The sequence below is a fragment of the Talpa occidentalis genome, unplaced genomic scaffold (assembly GCF_014898055.3).
Source record: "Talpa occidentalis isolate TD23 unplaced genomic scaffold, MPIMG_talOcc4v2.1 talOcc4.7, whole genome shotgun sequence".
Taxonomy (NCBI): Eukaryota; Metazoa; Chordata; class Mammalia; order Eulipotyphla; family Talpidae; genus Talpa; species Talpa occidentalis.
The window spans coordinates 115032764-115051789 of NW_023605083.1; the positions used below are offsets into that span (position 1 = coordinate 115032764).

Genomic DNA, 19026 nt, shown 5'->3' on the forward strand with positions numbered 1-19026 from the left:
CCCCTGCCTATTCACAGATTGGCCTCTCCTGCTAGTAGATCTGTTTCCCAATGCCTAGCAGAGCTGGGCTGATGGTACCTGAACATGTGAAGGCAGGGAGGGAGGGAGGGGGGATAGAGAGAGGAAGGGAGAGGAGGAAAAAGAGCAGGTGGGTGGAAGGAATATGTAAACCTGGTCTGGGTTGAGGTGAGCAACTGTGTGTGCCGACTCCCCAGGTCATGGGAGGGGATCCGGTACCTTTTCTCCAATTTCTGTCTGGTCCCCGCCAGGCAACACCTCCAGGTCGGGCAGCAGGGCACAGGCCTCCAGAGCCCGTTGGTAGCGCTTGGGGTCCAGGGATTGGCCAAACAGCACATTGTCCTGAAGAGTGCAGTTCTGGATCCATGCCTGCTGGGGCACGTAGGCCACAGAGCCCTGAGAAGAAGACCACAGGAGGTTACCTTGGGCTCATCCAAGGCCTGGCCAAGCTTCCCTTCCCAGGAGTCCTTGCTTCTCTCACCTTCACATGCACCTTGCCTTCCAGCTTCTCCATATCTCCCAGCAAGGCAGATACCAGTGAGGACTTCCCGCAGCCCACAGGCCCCACCACAGCCACTAGGGCTCCTTTTGGCACCTGGATGTCTAGGCTGAGGGCCAAGAGACCGATCAGAGTCAGATATCAGAGTTTTGGTCCCCAACCTTCTGCCTGGTGACCGAAGCCATTCTGCCGCCCAGACGAGGGAGTAGGCAAGCCAAGGTCACTCCTGCTTTCCAGGACAGATACTAGGAGGTATTTTCAGCCCACTTTAAGCAGCTGAGAAGCCAATACCTGTGCAGGGTGGGGGGCAGGTCCTGGGCCCAGGTGAAGGTACCATTGTGTATGGTGATGGCATAGCCTGGGGGGAATGAAGGTGGACAAGATCAGGGGACCCAAGGGAAAGGGGAGAGGATCCTGGGGGAGGAGAGGCAGAGAGGGATGGGGAGCGCTAGGGACGGGGCCACAGCAAGAAGGTGGCGGAGCTTGGGGACAGGGTGAAGAAGTCCTGGGGCAGGGACAGGGAGCGCCCTTGGGAGCAGGAGAATGGAGGAGGCAGGAGAATGGAGGAGTTGAGGGCAGAGAAGAGAGCCCGGAAGCGAGGTAGGCAGAGAGTTCAAGAAGTCAAACAGGAGTGAAAAGAAGAAGAGGAATAGGGGGTCATAGAGAAAAGTTAGAGGACTTGGGACAGAAGCTTTTTTGGAGCGGGGCAAAGGCAGCCCAGTAGAGGCGGCTGGACCTGGGGAGATGGTCTTTCTTTCCACACACTGGGGGTCAAGTTCATCTTGGCTCAGGAAATGCTGGATCCGTTTCAGAGACACGTTGGTCTGTAGGAGAGTGTGAGTCAGCCGGGCAGAGGTGCCTTGCCCCCCCATTTTCTGCCCTTACCCCCAACTTCCTGGATGAGGCTGGGTCCTGCCCCTGTATCTTCATTGCCTCCCACTGTCCAGCCCCAAAGATAAGAGTCCAGGTTGGGAATTGGAAGTTGTCTCTAGAACTCGGGTTTCTGGAGATTCCGTCTGACTTCCTCTGACCCAGGGTGACCTCATTCAACACTGAACAATTCCTCATAAGGTCCAATGGCCCTCCTCTGGCTCCGGCAACTCCCTGGTTCTCCCCAACTGCCTACCCTAACTCCAGCCCTACCCGGGTTACCTGGGTCACACCGCTGATGAACTGGGGCAGCATGTTGAGGGGAATCTTTAAGATATTGAATAGGGACAAGGACACAAAGGCCCTCTCAGCATCCAGCACGTTGTTCTGGTCCACCAGCACGTACACTCCGAGGGTGATCAGGGTCACCTGGGCACCGAGGAGGGTGGGTGTCAGGCTGGAGGCTGCTGTACCCCAGGCATACCCCAGAGCCCAGAGGTCCGGGCTTGCCAGCGGGGACAGCCTCACCAGGAAAGGGGAGCAGATCCAGATGAAGGTTGTTACGGTGTGGAGGTAGGCAGTCTTTCGCAGGAGCCGGAGCTCCTGGAGACGGATGTCTTCCACCTGCTTCAGGAAGGAGGGCTCCCAGGCATACAGCTTCAGCACCTTGATGCCCCCCAGGATCTCGCTTATCAGCTTGATACGAGAGTCTTTGAACTTCATTTTCTTTGTCTGCGGAAAGAATGGAGGTGGCTGCCCTGCCCACACATCGCACCCCACCCCTTGTATCCTCCTTATGCTGAATCCGCTAGTTACTCCCACTACTCCCCATTCCTTCCCCCTGTGCCACGCCTCTCAGCCAGGAGTGCCCGCCCCGCCTTCTCTGCTCCCCTGCTTGACAAAACCCAACTCCACCCTCAGGGCCCCGTCACTGACACCTCAGGCAGCATCATCTATCCTCCCCTGGCTTGCTAAGGATGTGCTTTCCTCTTGTTTCCGTAGGAACTCCTGTGCATGCATGTCCCCCCAAGGGTACACCTGCCTAATTTCTCATTGTTCTCCCAGACCCTAACCCAGCATGGCACACCAAATCAATTTATTCATTCAGCCCCTATTTATTGAGGCCCTCTGATGAGCTGGGTTGGGTGCTGGGCATGGGGCAGATAATGATGAAGAACTCGAACCAAGTCCACTGCCACCATGAAGCTGACAGTATGGTGGGGGAGGCAGGCAGGAAGCAGGCAATTTCCCAGATAAATGTGGAATAAATTCATATGCTTATTCTGAAGGGAAACAACAGGATTCTGTGAGAGAAAAACAGGGTGGGGATGGGACATTGGTGTTTTTGCCAGGAGGTGATGAAGATGGACAAGCAAGGAAGGCTGAGGTGCATTCCAGGGAATAGAGTGTGTGGTGGCTCAGAAGAAAGCAGAGCTTGTGCTTTGGAGAAAGGAAAGACGGCCAGGGCCTCCCCTGGTGGTGCAGCGGTTGAGCGCTGCGCTGCGAAGCTGCCCGCAGCCTCTGCAGTGCCAGTTCGATCCCCGGCCACCATCGAGGGTCCCACATGGCTTGACAGACCTCTCCTGCCACGCCCACTGCTCCCCTCAGCAGTGTGTTTCATCAGTCTGCCTGTTCTGTTCCCTGCTCTGGCTCTGGCGATTTCTCTCACCTTCCTGCGCTTCTGACTGTATCCAGTGCTTGTATAAATAATAAGTAAATCTTTAAAAAAGAAAGAAAGAAGGCCGGATTGGCTGACACTTGGTCATACTCCAAGGGACGAGGGTTTGCAAGGTTTGTAGGAGCCTGGCAGGTGGCCCTAGTGAGTCTGACATGGCTTCCGTGTGCAGAAGGAAACTGTTGAAGGCTTTAGTAAATGTCGGCAAATAAAGGACTTAGCAACTGGCCAAATATTTATGGTCAACACAGTGTGATGGGAGAAATTCTCACTAGACCAGACGATGCAGGTTGGAACCCCATATCTGCCTCAGCTGGAACTTCCACAACCTGGGTTTTGGTCCCTCAGCTGTAAAGTAAGGCGGTTTCCAAAGTCCTCTCAGGGTTACTGTGAGGGTAGAGGTGGACTGTGAAAGCGCTGTAGCCACCCACACTCAGTGGGCAGTAGGATAGCAGAGAGTCCCCAGGTTAGGGAGTGCCCTCCCCCTACCTGGCCAGGTGCTCCTGCAGCTCACCTGCGAGAGCACCCACCTGCCAAGTCCGCATCTTCATGGCTATGGCTCCATTGAGTGGGATCAGCAAGACCATGAAGGCGACTCCAGCCAGGATGGAAGGACCCAGGTTCTGAGGTGGGTAGATGAGACAGACAGCAGATCACTGGAGTGGACAGACAGATCACTGAAGTGGACAGATAAAACCCAACATAGAGGCCTAGCGGCCTGAAATGTGGACATGGGTAGGAAGCAAAAGCTGGTGGTCAACCAAACAGGGTCAGCCAAAGGAGACACAGAGGAAACCACATGATGAGAACCTTGTGTGCAGCAGACAATGGCAGACAGGGACAAGCTGGCAGACCTCAAAGGGCATCCAGACACAGGCAAATGCAGACACTTGGGCAAGGCCAGCCAGCCAAGGGTACACAGCCGGCAAGGCTGTTCCACCTCCTGGTCTCTGCCAGAAGGCTGAAAGACTTGATGGCAAACCCCAGCACCCTTGCAATCCTGTCTTCACCCCAATATTCTGGAAGCTCTTGTACCCATCATTCACCCCTCTGCTGACCCAGGAACAACCCTTTCTTGTCCCTTCTTCAGGTTCAGATCAGAGGAAGAGGGAAAAGGTCAGGTTCAAGAGTCACCTGCCAGAGGAAGTAGATGGCCAGGATGATCTGCAGGGGTGCTGACCACACCAGATTGAGGTAGGGGGCAATGTCCATGAAGCTCTGGGCATCCACTGACATGAGGTTGACAATTTCTCCCACAGTGGACTCACGTTTGACTGAATTGGTGATGACTAGGGCCTGCAAGTGGGAAGCAGGGTGGTAGGCTGGGCCCGGGAGCTCCCCAGGACTGGTCTGGCTTCCACATCTGCCCCACACCTGCCCACCCCTTGCCTGGCTCCAGCTGACCTTCCTGTAGATGAGACCTATGATGCCCGTCCGAAGCCTCAACCCGAGCACAAAGATACGGTGGTAATACTGGTGCAGGATCAGGGTCTGTGTCATGGAGCACACGAACATCAGCCCGGCCAGCAGGAAGCCCCACCAGTTGGGGGCATTAGGGTTTGAAATAAATCTGATCAGGATGCTGCAAGGGGAGAGAGGTGTGATGGGGTTTCTCCCAGATAGTCCCTCTACTGCTTTGCTCCGTTCACGTAGCCTCAGCTCCACCCAGCACTGCCCCAAGCCTCTCCTGTGGCCCTCCACACACCCCCAACCCAGGATGGGATGGGGTCAGCCTGGCACTGCCTCAAGACAAGGACCCTCCCTCCTCGCTCCCTTCCACCTTCACCTCCTTTCCTATCCACTGTTGACCCGCATCGCCCACCCCTCCAACACCCTTTCTGGCTTCCCTCAACTGCAGAGCAGGAAAAAATGCCATTGACTAGATTCCCTGTACCTTCTCCTGGGCTGCTGAGGGCTCTGGATTCCTCCATATGACCACACACGTTCTTGTCTCTCAAATCCATCCTGTCTACCATCTGCGGCCTCTGGTGCTGCCCAGTGACCTCTAGCCCCTAGTCCCTGCCTCCATGGCTCCCCCGGCTCCCTTACCTTCTGCCCCATCCCAGCCCCTCTCAGCAGCTATCCACTAAGTCTCCCCGCTTCATCACCCATGGAGGACTCCCTGCCAACCACAAACTGCCCTGCAAGCACTTGCCCCCTTTTTTCTCCTGCCTCGGGAGAGAAGGGATCCTGAGTATTTTCTGAGCCTAACCTTGACCCCCTGAGTCCTGGATCCCATCCACCTTATCAGGAACATGCACCATTGTCACCTTCCTCTCTCCTGACCTCCAGTATCTTCCTCTCCGCTGGCAGCGCTGTTCCTTCACCTCCTGACATTTGCCCCATGAACCACCTCTACAGTGATAGCTGGGCCTCTCCTACTGAGAGTTGTTCAAGTCCTACCCCTGGTGCTTGTGAATGTGACCTTCTTTGGAAATGGGGCCTTTGCAGATGTAATCAGGTTAAGATGAGGTTATATTAGAGTCGGGTGGGCCTTCATGCATCTAGCACTGGTGTCTTTAGAAGAAAAGGGAGAGGGAGATTTGCAGAGACATGCACACGTGCACACACACATGCAGACACACGCACACACAGAACACCATTCTGATAGAGCAGAGTGGAGTGATGTGTTTACAAGCCTAGAAATGTCAACGACTGCCAGCAACCACCAGAAGCCACGTGAGAGGCATGGAACAGATTCTATTCAGAGTCTCTAAGAGGAACCAAGACTGCTGACGCTTTGATTTCAGACCTCTGGCTTCCAGAACTGAGAGAGAACACATTTCTGTTATAAGCCACCTAGTTTGGGCTCATCTCTTACAGGGGCCACAGGAAACATACACCTTCCTTCACCGCAGACCCCGGCTCAGGGCTGTGCCCCACCCACCCCTCGTGCCTCCCTCTGTTCTTGGCAAAGTCACTAACAAACCCCACCTTGCCTTCCTCTGTTTTACTGGCCATCCTGCTTCTCTGGAGGCCATGTCTTCAGGAAGTGTTCTCTGCGATCCCTCCAGAACCCAAATTCTGTCCCCAGCCCTGACCCCTCCCAGCCCTTCTTCTGTCAGAATGCCCTAGGGTTTTGCCTGGGGCCTCCACAAGACTCCGTGGGAGAACTCAGCCACAAATATGGGACCTGGGCTCCCACCTGATGGCTCTGAAAACATGATCTCTGGCTAACTTAGGGGGCCCAGCAACACTGGGCCCAACGTGGCCAAGACTCAACTCACCACCTTGTCCTGTGCCCAGCCGCCTCCTCCCTGTGAGTCAGCATTTCAGCAAAAGGTCCAACATCTTCCACCTCCCCAGGTGGCCCTTGAACCCTGCCTCTCCTGACACACAGCCAACTGAATCGCATCTCAACCCTGGCCTGGGCTCCAGCTGTACCTGGCTGGCACACTTCCACCTGCCACCCTGCCCTCCATCCCCTCTCTACTGGCCTTGGGATCTTTCAGAAATGCAAACCAGAGGCCCTTGCAAGGATTTCTTGGCTCTTCCCTCTCCCTTTGTGACACTGCCTCAGCTGTACTTTTCCCCCCTTCTCAGCTAGTTAATAAATGCCTGCTTGGTCTTCCAAATTCCATATCCTCCCTAACTGGCAGGTATACCCTGATCCTGCCCCGGCTGTCTTCCTTGCCCCTTCTGGATTTTTCCAGACACTCACTCTGATCTACATGGTGGTTTTTGCTGTGAGACTTTAGAGCTATGTCTTATTTTTCTCCCTATAGTTAAGTACGTAGCATCACGCTGGGACCCTGGGAGCTCAGTAAGTGTTGGTCGAATGAATGGCTGCATGACCGGAGGGATGAGGCAGCTGTCCTCTCCACCCCTTCCTTTGAGACCTCCTACTCAAGCCACTGATGTGAGAGATGACTAAGCACTGGCAGATGACAGCGCTATCAATGGGGAGGAAAGAGCACTGTAGCTGGAATTCAGAAGGGTGCTGCTATCGAATCCATTTTTGCCTCCTCTGTGCCCTTGGGCAACTTACTTTGCCCCTCTGAATTTCTGTTTCCTCACTTTCTTTTTTGCTTTTAGTTTTTTTTACTTCCTCATTTATAAAATGAGAATAGGGTTATTCTGTAGGATTACTGGGGAACTTAAAGAGAGAACATTAGTTAACGCATCCACCACAGTGCCTAGCAAATATTACGTGTGTACTCGGTAAATATGAGTTGGCTGTGAGTGGGGAAACTGAGGTACAGAGCCATTACCACACAGAAAGGGGTGGACTCTCTGGCTCCTGGTCTGGGATTCTTTTTATGGTGTTCCTGGCTCTGGCTCAGGCCTCAGGGCCAGTGAGCCAATCAGATCTCTGCTGGAGTGGGGGTGGGAGGGCCCTGCAGAAGGAGGGGATGTTCAGACCTGAGCAGCTGCGGATTGATGAAGGAGATCAGGTCCTGGATCAGTTTGAAGCTTGCACAGATGAGGAAGCTGGAGCCAAAGGTGGCCAGCAGGGCCTTCAGGAAGGAGGGCTGCCTGGACCTGGCCCGGCCCCCCAGCAGCACCTCAACCTCATTGGAGACTGTCTTCCCAGATGCCACTGCAGCCTTGTTTCTGGTCAGGGGAGAAAGCAGGAGAGAATAAAAATGGCACAGGGGCGCCACGAGGCCATGGGTATCTAGGGCTGATGAGGTTGGGGAGGCGAGGTTGGGGGTGAGAGCAGCGAGGAGGGAAAGAACAGGTTCCTCGGGGACAGATAACATGACCTTCCAGCTAATTCCCCGAAGGACTGTGTCTTCAGGTATTTATGGGTATATGGAGGGGTATCCAAATCCCAAAGACTGTAAACCCAGGAATCCCGACTTCTGACCCTCTCCTTGTCTCCCCAAGATTTGCCCCCAGGAGGATGCTGAGAGGGAGGGCTGGCTAGTGGCCTAGTCAGTGGAGAGCTAAGCAGGGAGGGGATGGAGATGGCAGATGGGGTGGGGGGGGGGCAGGCAGACTGGGGGCTGTAGGTCTTCCCTTGGTTCCCAGTCATGGAAGCCAAGACACTGCTGATCACACCCAAGTCCCCAACTCCTCCAACAGCCAATCGGCAATCAGGGGCTCTGCGCTGAGCAAACACTGGACCTGGCCCCAGCTGTGGGTGAAAGGGAAGGGGGTTCGGCCTGGAGGGCAGGGGAAAGTGGGTAGGGAAGGAGGAGTGTGAGCCCCTCTCTTGGCTAGGCTGGTTCCTGAGTCCTTGAGCACATGCTACCAATGGATGCCCTTCCATGATTAAATCATATCCTCCCTAGCTCCAGGCTGGAAGAGGTGGGCTTGAGAGAAGGCGCTGGCCTCCTCCCCTCCTGAGGGACGTTCCTCAGATCTACCCTTCAGGTCAGGAAGGGTGTGCCGTGTAAGTGCATTGGGCCAGACAGCAGGTGTGGATTCTGACTGCCACTGCCAACTAGGAGACCTTGGGTGTGTCATTAGACCTCTGTGCCTCGGTGCCCCAATTTGTAACACTGGGACAAGAGAACCTACACCGGAGGTTGTTGGAGATGAATTAAATTGATCTATGCGCCTGGAGAAGTGTAGGTGCTACAAAAGCCATTCTCCAGCCTCAGCACAGCTGGGGAGCGCTGGCCCACCCAGGCCTCCTGCCTCAGGACCACCAGACATTGCTCGTATCCACATACCCCACCATGTGCTCATCCCAGGTCTACCACACCCTCCTGCAGGAGATCTGGGGTAGGTGAAGGTGCTAGGGTGGAGGGGCTTACAGAGCCGCCTGCTTTTGCTGCTTCTTCCAAGCCTCCAGCAGCTTCTGCATCACCTTCTGGGAGCGGTCCTCCTCATTCAGGGACCACAGGTCCTTCTCCTCCAGGGGGCGCCGATAGCCGAGGATGATCATCCTGGGGTAGAGGCAGCCCCCATAAGGTCAGAGTATGGCTGCCTGGAGTTGGCACCAGGGCCTCCAGAAAGAAGGGTCTCCCTAGGGTGCTGAGGCCAAGGGTGGTGTCTCACTTATTCCTCTAGTGAAAGGGCTGGAGGTCACTGCATCCCACCCCATGTTCCTTCCTCTCGCCCCTCTCCTCCTCCTCCCCAGGTGCTCCATTGACCACTGGGCCTGGTGGTGAAATCTAGGCCGGGGCTCTGGACAAGGCCAGCCAGGCGGATGGGGCCCCCACCCAGGTGCCTCCACAGTGCATCGCGGTTAATGAGCTGTCAGCCAGGTCACAGACACAATTATCCTGCTCTAGTGGCTCCGAGGGGCGGCCAAGGAAATGACAGGCTGCAAGCTTATCCCAGACCAAGGAACTCAGCACTAATTATGGTTTCCCTCCAGGCCCAGACCTGTCCCTGTGGCCTGCCAGATGCCGACTGGCCTGCAGCCTGGGATCTGAGCTAGGCCAGGCTCAGCCTCCGCACTCAGCCCCCAGCCCAAACAGACAAGTTTTCCCACTCTCACTTGCCCTAAACCTGCTGGGGCTGGAGCGGGGTGGAGGTCAGCCAGGCCTCATTCCCCAGGCCCCTGTCCTTCGTGTCTGGCCTGCTCCCCTTCATTCTTCTCACCCCGTGTCCCCCCTCCCTTTGGCCCAGGCTGGGTGGAGGAAGAGCCAACTCACTTTGTGAACCACCAGAAAGAAAGGCAGGAGAGGAAACCAGCGCTGGCTTCTGGGCAGGGGTTCTAGAAGGTGAGAGAGCCAGAGAGGAGAATCAGGAGTGCCCACCGCTCACTCAAGGCAGAGTAGAGGAAGGAGAGCTCTGTTCCTCCTGCTCCAAGCCCCAGTTTGCACATTGTGGAGACGACATGGACATGGGAGGAACTGGAAGGGATGGGGGTGTTGGTAAGGGCTGGGCTGAGGCGTGAACTGGTGAACCCCCACTACTTGCCCATTCATGGGAAACTCACAGAGCTGAAATTCTTTGGGGAGAAAAATGGCAGCTTCTCCCTGAAGCAGGACAGGATGAGGGCCAAGAGGACCAGGGTAAAGTAGATGTAGAAGGTAGCGAAGCGGAAGGGCTCTGAGATCCTGCCCTGTGGGAAAGAAGGGGCCATAATCAGAGACTCCCCAGTCTCTGCCCTGAGGAGTCCTTTGGGGTCATCAGACTCCTCAGGAGTAGGAGGCAGCCTCTGGGGGCTCCTGATCCCCATGAAGTGGATTCTGTGAGATGGGGAGGGTCACAGAGGAGGCACAGTTTCCCCTACACCAGACACTGTGCCAAGTACCTTATCTACGTCACCATGTCCAACCCTCCCTCCAAGGTAGGAAACCCTATGACACCCGGTTTGCAGCAAAGGAGATGGGGCTCCACGGGCTAAGCAATTCATCTAAGATCACACAGAATAAACAATTGATCAGTCTGTGCTCTGACAACCAAAGCCGACTGCCTCTCCTTGGGAAGGACAAATAGGGGCAAGCTACAAAGACTCCCTCACCAGTGTCCCATTACCCCATCACCCCCACCACTAGCACCACCAAAGATCAAGAGGATGGCCAGGAGCTGGGGAAGGTGTGAAGAACAGGGGAGAACAAGATCATGGATCTCCAGGTAGGCCAAAGCTCTTTATACACATTTGCATGCCTGTGTTCATTACACAGAACCTGGAGCCACACTGGCCAGGTGGTGGTGGGGCTACAGGACAGCCCCCGCCCTGACACTACCACAAATATCCAACAATGGCCACATCTTTCCCCATTCCCCACCCCCGTGGCTACTCTGGTTCTCACACCCACTCTCCAGCCTGCTTCTGGACAGAAATGCAAGAAATAAGGAAAAAAACAAAAAGGACTCAACAGTGGGACACAGGGGTGACCTTGAGTCCCAAGGTCACCGCTAGAAGGGCTGTTCCCTTCTTTTCCCTTACCTCTGCCAGTGCTGACAGGATCTTGGAGCGGAAGGGGACGATGGCGCAGGTCACACACAGAAACCAGAAGGTGATAAGGACCCCCGAGGACTGCACCCCCTTCAGCCGCTCGTATTGGATCAACACGGTGGCCAGCAACTGTGCAGGGAGGGCAGGGGACACCCCAGACAGAGCACATACATGTCAACCTGCCTCCCTTCCTCCCTACCCCATTACACCATGTGGCCAGATGATTCTGGAGTCACTCCCATCCTCTTCCCACTGCCAAGGTATCCTGCCTTCTCCTCAGCCTAGAGTTCCCCCATCACGTCCCACAACCCACTGGAGGCCGTCCCCCATTCAGCTTCCCAGGCCCCCACTGACCATGGTGACCCCCACCACTAAGGGGGTGATAAAGAAGACAGGGACAGGGGCCCAGCCATGGGCCAGGACGTAGAAGGAGTAGAAGAGTTCAGTCCAGGAGACACACCACAGCAGGACGCCCAAGACCTACGGACAGGACACATGTTGGGGCCTCCAGTTTTTGAAGGCCCGACAGTCCCCTGTGTTCCCAAAGCCCCCAGAACTGCTCTCTCCTGGCCTGAGGACTGGGCTGGGAGCTGGCCAGAAGCTTCTCCAGGGAAGGCAGTGTTGCTGGGGAGCTTGTTTGAACATCCCCACTATCTCATTGGCGGCAGACCAGATGGTAGGCTGCTCTGGCCCTGAGCTGCAGGTTGGGTAAGACTAGGAAACTCAGCCCAGATGTTGAGGGTGGCAGAAGAACACCCCAGCCCCCAGTCCCACCTCAGGGGCTCCCTGAGCTCCTGACCGTCTTGAGCCTGGAGAGGCAGGAGAGGATGATGTAACCTCGATGGTGGCGCTGCAGGTAGAACAGGTACCAGGGCAGGGCTGCCCACAGGTAGACGCAGGGGATCCAGGCCAACAGGGAGTTTTGGAAGCAGGAAGTGAGGTCCGGGTTGTCTGTGTGCAGGGACAGATTGGAGTCCTGGGGACAGAGAGAAAAAGTCAGTGTGGTGGCAGCTGCTCCCTTGAGGGCCGAGCTGGGCCAGAGCGATGCCCACGCTATGCACCCTGGGGGCCAGGTGTGTGCAGATGAGAGAGGCCAAGTGCATGAACAAGTAGGCTTGTCCCTGTCAGAGCTCTCTGGGAAAGCCATGGTTGCCCCCGTTTGCTCATTTCTTCATAGTTTCACTCTCTCAAAGACAACCAATGAGCTGACAATTCTCACTCCTCCAGGCAACCACTGATCTTCTCTCTCTACTATTTTGGATTTCCACCCTTTTTTCAATTAATTTTTTTAATTTGATCAAAGCAATATATGCACGCGGTTGAAATGTCTGTTTCCTCTTTAAGCCTCTCCCAGGGAAGGGGTAAGGAATATCTCTGAACTTTCCTTACTTTCTCCTTTAAAGTGGGGTGACCATTCCACTACACCCCACCTTACTGGGTGGGTGTGAGCTCATAGGAGCAAGGAGATGTGCAGAGATCTTTGTAAATTTGAGTATGGGGTGACAACACCTCAGTTTGCATAAAACTGTCTTGATTTAGCTCTGAAAGTAGAGATGCGGCAAACCACTGAATGCAGAAAGCTCCCCTCTTGATTTTGAGTATGATTCCATCTAAGAACTTCCTTGGGAAGAGACTAGGAACACATTAAAATACTACTTCACTGAGATAGCTGCTTTCAAGGCCACCAAAGAACTAGCCTTCCCCTACCCCAAGCTTCAGTAAGTTTAGAAAACAAACCCACGGTGGGCCTCCCTGCTGGGGCAAGGGGTTAGGCACAGCACTATGAAGCTATCTGCAGCCTCTGCAGCACGAGTTTGATCCCTGGCCGGTCAGGGAGCAACCCACATGGCACAGCAGACCTCTCCTGTCTTGCCTGCTGCTCCCCTCAGCAGTGTTTTTCAGTCAGTCTGCCTGTTCTGTTCCTCACTCTGTTTCTGGTGAGTCCTCTCACCCCGCCCACACCTTTGGCCTGTACCCCAGTTCTTGTATGCATAAATAAATAAAGTCCTTTTTTTTTTTTAAAGATTTATTTATTTTTATACAAGAGCTGGGGTACAGGCCAGAGGCATGGGAGGATGAGAGGATTCACCAGAGACAGAGCAGGGAGCAGAACAGGCAGAAGGACCGAAATGCAATGCTGAGGGGAGCAGCGGGCACAACAGGAGAGGTCTGCTGTGCCATGTGGAATTCTCGCCTGCCGGCGGCGGGATTCAAACTCACACTGCAGAGGCTGTGGACAGCTTCACAGGGCTGTGCTCAACCCGCTGTGCCACCGGGGAGGCCCCAGTAAATAAAATCTTAAAAAAAAAAAAGAGAAAGAAAACAAACCCACAGTACCCTCTACTTGTTCACACAGGAGGATATAACTCCCTACCTTCTACCAATTTAAGTAATTATCTTTTTATCTTTTTTCTAAGTTACACGTGCACATAAATGAAAAAGTCAGACTGAAAAAGAAAATGGTGGCCGCCTCATCATTCCCAGCGCTGGCTCCATTTCCAAGGACATATGTTCGAATATGCTAATTCACTCTGGTATCTTTCAAATTTTCAAGCAATTTGCTTTGACTATTATTTGATCTACCATTATTTGATAATTGCTATCCTCTTATGTTTTGAAAGGCAAGCCTGTATCTCTCTTATCCCCCTTGCACTTGAACACCCTCGTCTTCCGAGTGTGGAAATATTCAGTTTAGGATCTTTTAAAACTATGTACATACTTTCAAGTTCACTGCACCGTTTTTTGTTCTTTGTCCTGAGGTTAATAGCCTAAAAAAACAATTTTTTTTTGGTTTAGTTTTCCATTAGTTTCCCAACTGTCCCACAGAAATGTTAATGTTCTCCTCTGAGCCATGGTCAGAGACATCAGGTAATTCATCAGCTCCACCTCTCCCCGCCCCCCCTTCTCTGCCACCGCTCCGCCCCCCCCCCCCCCCCCCCCCCCGCCCCCAACCTCCTGTTCTCTGCTTCCAATATGAATTTCTTTACAAGCCTACTAAATAGCTGTGTTCCCAGAACTTTCCTTCACTGTCATCCCTTGGCTTCCTTCCCCTGTGGATCCCATTTTCTAAATCTCTCATCTTCTGTGTCTTGACTCCCTGGCGCTGTTAGCAAGCACACATCTATAATTTCCTAATAAAGAACAGACAGGAAGTGTTGTTCTCTTTCTTTTTTCAAAATAATTTGCAAGTCTCAACTTGTCTTTGTTCTACTACCTCAGTTGGCTGAGTGTACTTCCCATTTTTCTGAGCCCAGCCCAAGCCTCACCTCCTCTGGGAAAGTTTTTCTGGGGCATCCCAACCTCTGATAGGGTTTTATTTTGCATGAACTTGGCAGCCAGTTAAGTGACAACTACCTGAGGGTGATAAAGTTGCCTAATGTTGAGAGACATTTTTATAACCGCTCAGGTGGTCATTATCTGGTCTTTTCAGAACAACTTCCAGAAGCAGAAAGGAACAGCACGGTTAGGCCTGGTTTAAGAAGAAGCAGTAGTCACTCCTGGACTACTAATCAGGAAAGCCTTCCTGTTTCACTCAGAATATAAGCTGAGACCTCACCTGGCACTCAAGACCCTCACTCTCTGCCCCCACCACCTCTCTGGCCTCATCACTCTCCTTCCCTCACTCACTGCAATACCCCCCTAGCCTCTTTAGGACCCCCAAACTTCAAAAGTCAGGTTGAGCTTCCTCAGGTCTGGCCCCCTCACCACCTGCAAGTGCTTGCTCAGGTCGCTGTTTCTCATGGATGTCCACCCTGATGTCCCTCATTAAAATAGCATCTCACTCCCATCCTCACAGCGCTCCTGTACCCCCATGTCTTTTATGCTGTCCAACTGTTCCCATACTTCCCATCTCCTTGTATGCATATGTATTACACTACGTAATTGGGTTATTTATTCCTTTTGTTGATCTTCTGCTTCTTTCCACTAGAGTACATGCCCCGTGAGGGCAGGTTTGCTAGTTCTGTCGACTAGCATACTCCTCGCTGCCTAGTACAGTGCCTGGTATAGAGAAGGTCCTCTACACATTTGTTGAACAAAAGAATGAACCAATGAATGAAGGATGCCCTCTGAAGCCCAGTGTCCACAACCGTGTGCCCAGGAGCAGAGGATTCTTCCAAGGCCAGAGACCCCTGGGTACCCCAGGGTACCCCAGGGGTCTCTGACCCAAAGAAAGTTAAAAGTAAAGGACAGAGTCAGTGGAGGTGACTTCCTGAATCTCTGATGCTGCCTGCAATCTGGAAGGGCAAGATGGATGATGCTTTCTCAAAACCCCCTCCAGACATTCCCACACTGAAGGGCACAGGCTGGGCTGAGAGCTGGGCCCACAGCCCCCTCCCCTGCTGTCACCCACACAGTTTCCACAGCAACAACTACTTACTTAATAATGTGATTATACAGCTGGATGGGGAGAAGGGATAATCTGACAAAAATTCATTTACCTCAGAAGAAAGGGAGATTCGGAAGGGCAAAGGGCCCGCTCTGGTCCTGCTCACGCTCACTGCCCTGTGTGACTGAAACAGCAGTCTTTGGAACAGCCTACGGGTAGGGTGGGGGCAAAACCTGGTTGTAGGGTATCCGTCGACAGCTCACTCGTGCAGCTGGATCCACTTCTGGAAGGGACCGTGCCACCAAGAGCTGGGTGGTAGGATAATCATTTCATGTTCACAACAGCTGTCATCCGTGGCTGGAGAGTGAGCCCCTGCCCTTAACCATGGGGTGCTTCCTCTACGCCTTGTAGGGCTCCAACTCCAGCCCCACCTTGGCACTAGAACACGAGCATCCAGCTCAGCTGAAACATTTAAGTGTCCTTTCAGTCCTGCAGCTGGCCTGCTGGCCCTGCCTGGCTGTGGAAGGGAAGAGCCTGTTACCACGGGTATCACATTAGCTGGAGTTCTGGGAGTCATTGGACTAGAAACCTGAATATCCAGTTGAAAAAAGAAATCCAAGCCACCAGAAACAGTCTGGCGGGGGAGGGGAGAGGCCCAGCCACCGGGCAGTGGCACACCTAACCACACTAGAGTCTCACGCCCTCTCAGGGATCCTGCTCCACCTGTTGCCCCGGGACAGCCCCAGCAGGAAGGGGTGGGCACAGCGCAGGGGCTCTGGTCTGGCCTCCTGTGTGGGTCAAATGGCAATCCCCACGGGGGCCTCCCTTCCTGGGAGCAGGCCCAGGACTCCAAGACCATTTCCCAATCTGGGGACGAGCAGGCGAGCTGGGCAAATTTCTCTCCCAAATGCCACTTTCCTGACTCACTTTCTTCCTTAAGTCTCCAGACCCAGGTCTACTGGGTAGGGGGAGCAACAGGGCTGGGGAGAAGCAAACCTTGGTCCAAAGGAACCAAATGTTCCTGCCAGAAGTCAGGAGGTCAGAGGTCAAAGCTGTCTAGTACCAGCTTCACTGCCCCCTCCCCATGAAGGATGGAGGGACGGCCCTGGCCTGGCAGGGGGAGACTTGGTGCACACCTCCCACCATTGGTCTAGTTCAGGGACATGCTCCACCAGTTCCCCAAAGCTCTGCATATGACTGTCTTCCTCTGGAGTCTAAGCACACTGGAACCAGGGCCTCATCTATTACTCAGACACTCTAGTGGCTGACCACCTACTCAGGCTGGGCAACCACCCAGGAGGAAGCCCAGGAGGTCCTTGACACCAGGGAGCCCTCAAGTTTGGAGGACGTTAATCAGGGCCTTGGATTGAGAGAGAGGCTCAGCCTCCCAGAATCAGCATGAGGTAACTCAGTCTGAGGGGGATTCCAGAACCATCTAAGCCAGCTGGAATCCAGAGGGATTCACCCAGGGTTACACAGCCAGTGAGTGACAGAATGGGATTAGCTGGGACGGAGCATGTGACACGGGAGCTGAACCTCCAAGGGAGTTTACCTCTCCCTGGGGTGGGGATCACGTCCAGGATTAGTGAAGTTTATTAGTGGGAGACCCATCACGATGCCACTGCTGAGAATTGCTTTGAGGTCCACTTCATGTCTCATGTGGGGCAGAATCAGGGAAAAAGAGCTCTGGAAGCCTGGAGAGGGGCCCCCATGTCTTCCATTGACCCCATCTTCCCTATTCCCAGCAGGCCACAGAATTTCAAGGGAGGGCCCCACCCCCGTCCGTCCTTGACTTGATTCTTCTCTCCAGCATCCCTGCCAAGTGGTCATTAAGCAAGGTTAATTGCCAGCACCCTAGTGATGGGATGCTCACTACCTCTAAGACAATCAGTGTATCTTGGTACTGTTCTCACGGTCAGCACTCAGATTTCTGAGCTGATATCAGCTTCCTGGGGCTGCCAGATGAACACTACTTCTGCAAACATGTTGTGAGGGTACATGACCCCAGGCCTGTCCTCTGTGTACTCTCTTCACCACTAAAGCTACTTCTCAGAAGCGAAAGTGATCTGACAGGAGGAGGGAGGGCTGCCCAGGGACACCACCCCTTTGCTCTAGAGACATCTCTGGCTCACGAACCTGGGGCAGGTCGGCCACAGTTCATTCTTTTGAAATTTACTTTCACAAAAACTCCTAAGGAATACCCAGAAATATTGGTAACATGTCCCTGAAGCGAGCAGAGGTGAAACAAATTCAGAGAAAGGGTAGCAACATTCACCTAGTGCACGATGCGGTGTGTGTGAGAGCCTGGTGTCTGGTGTGTGAGTGTGCTGTGTATGAGAGCACAGGTGTGTGTGCACATGTCCAAGGGATCATAGGCCCCCTCAGATTTCACTGGGGCCGAGATTGATGGATCAAGCCACAAAGTTCCCAATAAATAGCAGAGACGAGGACCCCTGGTCCAACAGTCTTACCTGCCCCTTTCTTGCAGGTCTTCCTAGACCTAACTTCCCCTTCAACTTCATTTTTCTTTCTCTTCCTTCCTTTTTCCAGGAATATCAAGATCTATGACCCACTGGGAGTTGCTAGTTCACAAAATCACTTACATCCCCTATCTCATTTGATCCCCATAACATTTTGAGAGGGGGTAGAGGCTCTGCACATAAGCTAGTAGAAAGGCTTGGCGATAAGCTAGTAGACAGGGTGGCCTGCGCCCACCTGTCCCTTTTTGCTCCTGGTGCAGGTACTTCCTGACTGCCCTGAACTACTTCCTACATTGGGGTTATCTACAAGGTCCTCGGATAAAAGATCCGGGGGCAGGTACACCTGAACAATATACAATGCAAAGGAGAGGCAAAACAGTGCACCAGGAAGTGTAGCCCTGCCCTCCACGCCTTTTGGGTAACTGAGCTAGAGCAAAGTCCACAGCTCCAGCCTCCCAGCCTCAGACCCTCCCTTGTGCACCTGGAACAGCTTTCAGGAGCCAAGAAAATAATGTGGATAATAGTGGGTATTTAGAGATCTGAGTGAGGAAAAGGATGAGTGATGAATGCATTCCCTGTCATTGGAGGAATCCAGGCAGAGAGCCCACATGGGATTCATCACTCAAGTCTAATATAGATGAGCTGACTGTCACAGACCCGGAGGTCCTCAGAGAAGGTACATACAGATGGCAAGAAGTTCAAGGCTAGGGGCCCCAGCAGCCAAAGGTGCACAGTCAAGCAATGGTGAGGTTGGGACCATGCTTCCCAGACCAGCATTCTACAGCTGGATGCCGTGTGACCTTGACAAGGTTGTTCCCTCTCTAAGCCTCAGTTTCCCCAGCTCTACGATGAGTGGTTGGACTAGCTGCTTCTGGCACTCTTGGATTCCACAGTATCGTGGAAGGGCTGATCCGGAGGATCTCTCAGCATGTACAAGAAGGGAGTCCTGAGTTGCCCAGCTCTGGGTTCCATGAAGTCCATCTCTGAACAGTCCTAAGCTCTCAGGGTTAACTGCCCACCCAGGAACAGGGGATTGAAGACTTGGGCATAACTAGCCCCTTGATTTGAAAGTCATCTGCCTGGCCACCCCACACACCATGACCATGTCGTGGCCGCACAGCCCAGGCTCAAGTGGCAGGGAAAGGAGTTACGTTTACTGATGTGCCAAAGGGACAACTTCTGGACTCTGGTGACAGGTGACCCGTCTAGACTGTATGTCCTGTGGGACTGGACAAAAAGGGTGACTACAGAGCAGTATTATCATCTCTGATTAACGCCTTACTGGCCCAGACAAAAATAAGAGAGCCGCAAAAGATCCTATTTTTACCCCATGAACCCAAGTTCTCCAAATCT

General features: G+C 53.6%; 1 protein-coding gene across 1 annotated transcript in view; it reads right to left on the bottom strand.

The window, feature by feature from the left end:
* The window catches only part of ABCC3 (ATP binding cassette subfamily C member 3), a 41804-nt gene that overhangs the window by 21633 nt on the left and 1145 nt on the right, over nucleotides 1-19026 (bottom strand). Inside the window, exons 2-17 of the mRNA XM_037494271.2 lie at nucleotides 11666-11842; nucleotides 11221-11346; nucleotides 10858-10995; nucleotides 9901-10026; nucleotides 9614-9675; nucleotides 8768-8899; nucleotides 7425-7616; nucleotides 4467-4644; nucleotides 4197-4358; nucleotides 3593-3685; nucleotides 1916-2119; nucleotides 1670-1816; nucleotides 1254-1341; nucleotides 809-875; nucleotides 500-626; nucleotides 238-414 (exon numbers count right to left, since the gene is read on the bottom strand). Coding sequence (XP_037350168.1) covers nucleotides 238-414; nucleotides 500-626; nucleotides 809-875; nucleotides 1254-1341; nucleotides 1670-1816; nucleotides 1916-2119; nucleotides 3593-3685; nucleotides 4197-4358; nucleotides 4467-4644; nucleotides 7425-7616; nucleotides 8768-8899; nucleotides 9614-9675; nucleotides 9901-10026; nucleotides 10858-10995; nucleotides 11221-11346; nucleotides 11666-11842 — 2196 coding nt within the window. The remainder of the gene's footprint in view (nucleotides 1-237; nucleotides 415-499; nucleotides 627-808; nucleotides 876-1253; nucleotides 1342-1669; nucleotides 1817-1915; nucleotides 2120-3592; nucleotides 3686-4196; nucleotides 4359-4466; nucleotides 4645-7424; nucleotides 7617-8767; nucleotides 8900-9613; nucleotides 9676-9900; nucleotides 10027-10857; nucleotides 10996-11220; nucleotides 11347-11665; nucleotides 11843-19026) is intronic.